Source organism: Hyposmocoma kahamanoa, unplaced genomic scaffold (genome assembly GCF_003589595.1).
Source record: "Hyposmocoma kahamanoa isolate Upper Pololo Valley unplaced genomic scaffold, ASM358959v1 215, whole genome shotgun sequence".
Taxonomy (NCBI): domain Eukaryota; kingdom Metazoa; phylum Arthropoda; class Insecta; order Lepidoptera; family Cosmopterigidae; genus Hyposmocoma; species Hyposmocoma kahamanoa.
In genome coordinates this window covers 2,580,450-2,584,901 of record NW_020653736.1, presented here as the reverse complement: position 1 = coordinate 2,584,901, position 4,452 = coordinate 2,580,450, and the positions used below count along the sequence as shown (strand labels likewise).

Genomic DNA, 4,452 nt, shown 5'->3' with positions numbered 1-4,452 from the left:
TAAAAAGTGTCCGCACTTGTAAGGCGCTAAAATCGTATACAGAGCGCCAAACTCCGCTTTAGTCTTCATTTGTTCGACTGACAGCGCGATACTGCGATGACATTACAATTTAAATTTCGAATAGGTTGACTTGGGACATTTTTTTCGTGGTTTTTGTATTAGACCCGTCGTCCATTTATTTGTAAGTCAATGGGTGCGGCTATCATCTTTGCACTCCAAAATAGCACAATAAGACATTTTTCTAGAATTTTAGAGAATTTGCACGAAAGAATGACACAACGTTACCATACAAAGCGAAAATGGCGACCTGAGCTCAGATAGGTCTTTAGAGACCCCTAGTTGGCATGTGTCGGGTGCTAACTAACCACTTCTACTGTTGTGACGGTGTGACCTCCTTACACCGTCATCTCACTTTGTATCGCCTCTCTCCGCGTGTATCCTATCATTTTTTTTATTTTACATGTATTTAAATTTGAAATTTGAATTGTTCCATCTTCCTTCACTTTCTCATTTTGTTTTCGTACCACGGTCACTCCCAGCTCGACCACACAACAGTCGGAGCTGTTAATAAGCTAATCATGTGTAACAATTTATAAGTCTACAGCCTTCATGTATCTATTTCTGTAATTCAGTTTCTCGGCCCATTTAGGGCCTTTCTTTAAACTTTACTTCTTTAATAAATTTTGTGGACCGGAAATTTCCCATTTCATTGTCGTGAACCTGTTCACGGCTAGTTAGGGTTACAACCCTTTCACTGTAGTTAATGTTCTGTGTTCTAGACCATAATTTCCAAAAGTGGTCCCTGCCGGCCCCCCGATGGGCGCTGAAGAGTCCTAGGGGCTTCGGAAGCAATTTCCCTAATTGCGTTGATTCTGTCCGCATTTCAAAAAAAATCTGAATTATCTATAGTTTGGGAATTGAAACGGCGAGTCGATACTTTTCATCATATTAAAATTACTACTCTTCTTAAATGTTAAGTATTTTTTTCGTGTTGTTTGTTTCTTTAATATACGTATTCTCCTTCATAACATTCGGTTTCTTACGGCCTTAGGCGTTAGTAACTTTCACAAAGGGGTAATGCCGTCGATATTAATATAATTTTTGTCTTGCAAAAACATGCGGTTAGGGCAATTTACAATCTGAGTATCTGAGAGAGGAGCTTAACATCGAAACTACCTAGAGATGCTGATTTTTATGAAGATATCGAAGGTATAATAGGTAAAATAACTAATATTAATTGCTATTTTGGTAACTACACTGGCAAACCATAGAGTTTTTGAATGTCTAGATCTGTCATGTTAAATTTCTTTTTTATTCCCTGACATTGGCGATATTCGTTATAATTTTTTTATTATTCTTATAAAACTGCCAATGGCACAAGGCTAGTGGCCGCCATGATGGAAATAATAATAATATGTTTACTGGTAATTATGATGTATACTTACTTGGTGATGAAATTGAGACTAAGCTGATCGAGATCTGGTTCTTTCTCCCCTTGCACCTGTTCGTACGCCACCCCCACTATCTTCTTTACATTTGAACCTGTCACGTGAGATAAGAAACTTATATTAGCAGCATAGTTTTTTATACAGTGACGGGACGAACTGATCGTGTCCTTGGTGGTAAGGGAGTCGCCTGTCTATGACAGTTGCAGTGGCACTCAGTGTTTTAAATTGCAATTATCTCAGAGGCACTGCCACTGGGGCCGTCAGCCTGACACAGGGCTCATTCAGAGTGCAGGCGCGGGCGCGGCGGCGGGTGCGGGCGCGCGGGTCTTGGCGTCTTCCCTTTTCTCAGTGCCGAAGCGACTACAAGCGGGTAGATCCACACGTCGAAATCGCAAACAGACGCTAGACACTATACCAAGCGCTGTCAAAGGTACGGGCGCCCCAACCCAATTGATCTATTGTGAACAAGTCCCATGTGCCAGAAGCCTTATCTTTCAAAATCTGCTCACATTACAGCGTGACTTGAAATAGGTAAGGTAACGTTAGGCATATAATATGTGAATATGAGTTGTTTAAGAGTACCGTAGTCTGTAGGGCGTGGGTTGTATCTTATAAGGCTCAATTTAGAACGGAATGAACTGAATAATGAACTTTATCTTAATACAGTAAGGTATAAATTAGATACGAATAAAAAACAGGTCTGGTAATTCCCACAGCTACTGTATAGTATCTAGTTTGAACGTTACACAATTGACGAACTTTATTCATTATGTCATGATCACAAAAATTCGCATCCACGAAAAGAGTGCAAGAAAAGCCCCGGGGGCTGTCCCATTTCTGGTATCTTTGGAAAGTTTTACTCTACGTCATAGGTTCCCAAATTTGTTTAGCTCACCGACTACTTAGGCAACATAAAAAAAAATTAAATAACTATGCTCTACGTCAAAAACAATAGTGTCTTACGTTGCATGGTGGCTACTAGCCGAATGTCTTTAAAATTAGTAGTAGCATAGAAATTAAGAGAAGTATGGTAAGTCCGTTAAAAAAAAAGAGCGAAGCTTATGTGTGTGCGACCGGCGCGCCCCGTGTACAGACGCACACATTCTTCACTAACTTCAGTTAACTTACATTGACTAGATCCTATGTAAACAGCAGCTTCTTCCACAGGTTGTTTTATATCCGCTACCTCTTTCTGAATTCCCTTGCCGACGTCCTCAAAAAAATTCTGCGGACCCTTCAGGACGATTTCAATCGGGTTTTCTGCTGTTTCATTGTATCCCGAGTTTGCCAGAGCTGTGGAGAGCAGACAGGAGACTAGAAGTGGAAGGAGGTACGACATGGTACGCTGGAAAAGAATTTTGAACGGTTTATTTAGTAAACAAAACAAATTTATCAACAATTAATTACATAAATACTAATTTAAACTATGAGATTGGCCTTGGTGATCATATAAGGAAATTGTATGCCCGGGTGCACACACTGTGGAGAGGATTCGTTCTTTAAAATGGCGAGATAATACACTGAGCAAGCCCTTAGGTATCCATAATAAACACGGAAAAACAATAAATCAGTAATAAAAAAATAATTAAATGAACGCATTCAATTATTAATGTAATTCAGACACGATATAGCGATGTCGCTTGTTTGCATCCAGCCGGATTTAAGGAATTTTTCTTTGTGCATGGAGCACACATTTGTTGCAACGCCACAGCACATAGATACAAACAAGAGTTACCAATACTTAGATAAACAAAGCAAAATAGAAAGAATTAAAAACCAAAATAAAAAAACTACAAAAACAAGAAAAAAAACAGAATAAAGTGAAGCAAAACAAGCAAAAAGAAATTAACAAAATATAACCAGTACACATTTGTACTGTCATTTGTGGGGTTGTGGCATACCCGAAAGGACCTTCAGCTTATGCCACAGCCAAAACCGGACTGTGGTGCTAGGTTTCCATGAGACTTTTAGCATCGATGCAGTAGCTAATAATCTACCTTTATATCGCGCATTTGTATCAATGCAATCGCGCGTTTGTGTCGATGAAGTCGCGAGTTTGTGTCGATGCAGTCGCGCGTAACGACTCTAATATAACAAACTAGTGGAGTAATTTCACAAAAACTATTGAATATTATGGTAGTAAAACATTGCGATATTCAATAAACTTAACAATAATATAGAAATGGATAGAACAAACATAAAGAAAGATTCCTTCGGTCCGAATGGACCAGCGTCTGTCACTTCGACGTGGCTACAAATTTGAGTCCACACGGATTCAAGGAATTTTTCTTTATCTTTTTTCTTACATTGTATCAATAATAATAATAACAAACTAGTGGAGTATTATCACAAACAAGAAATGAATATCATGATAGTAAAAACATCAAGATATTCAAATAAAAGGGTAATTTTCAGGTTAGTTTTCTCTAATTTCGGTGGCAATTTTTAATATTTAACTATACGAGTATATTTTCGTGATATATTAATTGAATACTCTAAAATATTATATTTAGGATAATGTTTTAGGGTATTCGATTAATAAAAAAATGCCACCAAAATTAGGTAGTTAATTTAAATTTTCTAAACTGAAAATTACCCATAAATGAATTTTCAAATTATGAAACTATATTCACATTTGTCTATTTAATCAGCTAATTTTTAAAGATCTATTCTTCCCATTACACGATGATACTGAACCTCAGAGACGTGTTATTGTTATATTATGTATATTATTGTGGTTTAAATAATAACAACTACAAATAACTGTACAATTGTTATATGGAACTAACGAGTAATCTGATGACGGTGTCAGAAAGTACTGCGTAAAATCACATCAATAATTATTTTTCCTTATTAATGTTATTAAAATCTAATCTCGTTTTTCTAATTATTTAAAGTTATTTTCCAATTAATTGATTAACTTGCTTGATTACTTTCACGTAACCAAAACTTAAGTTACAGGCTGTTGATTTTTATATTCGAGACAGTACTGTAATTATTTATT

At 36.8% G+C, this 4,452-nt stretch overlaps 1 protein-coding gene across 16 annotated transcripts in view; it reads right to left on the bottom strand.

Moving 5' to 3' along the window:
* Window positions 1-4,202, bottom strand: part of LOC113227790 (pancreatic triacylglycerol lipase-like) — a 51,938-nt gene extending 47,736 nt beyond the window's left edge. For 14 of the 16 annotated variants that reach the window (XM_026460792.1, XM_026460794.1, XM_026460793.1 and 11 more), the window contains exons 1-3: window positions 4,082-4,202; window positions 2,577-2,793; window positions 1,446-1,542 (exon numbers count right to left, since the gene is read on the bottom strand). In XM_026460792.1, the coding sequence (XP_026316577.1) occupies window positions 1,446-1,542; window positions 2,577-2,787 (308 nt within the window). In that variant the 5' untranslated portion in view covers window positions 2,788-2,793; window positions 4,082-4,202. The remainder of the gene's footprint in view (window positions 1-1,445; window positions 1,543-2,576; window positions 2,794-4,081) is intronic. The other 2 variants (XM_026460807.1, XM_026460808.1) reach the window with 1 other exon arrangement.
* Between the last annotated feature and the right edge of the window lie 250 nt (window positions 4,203-4,452).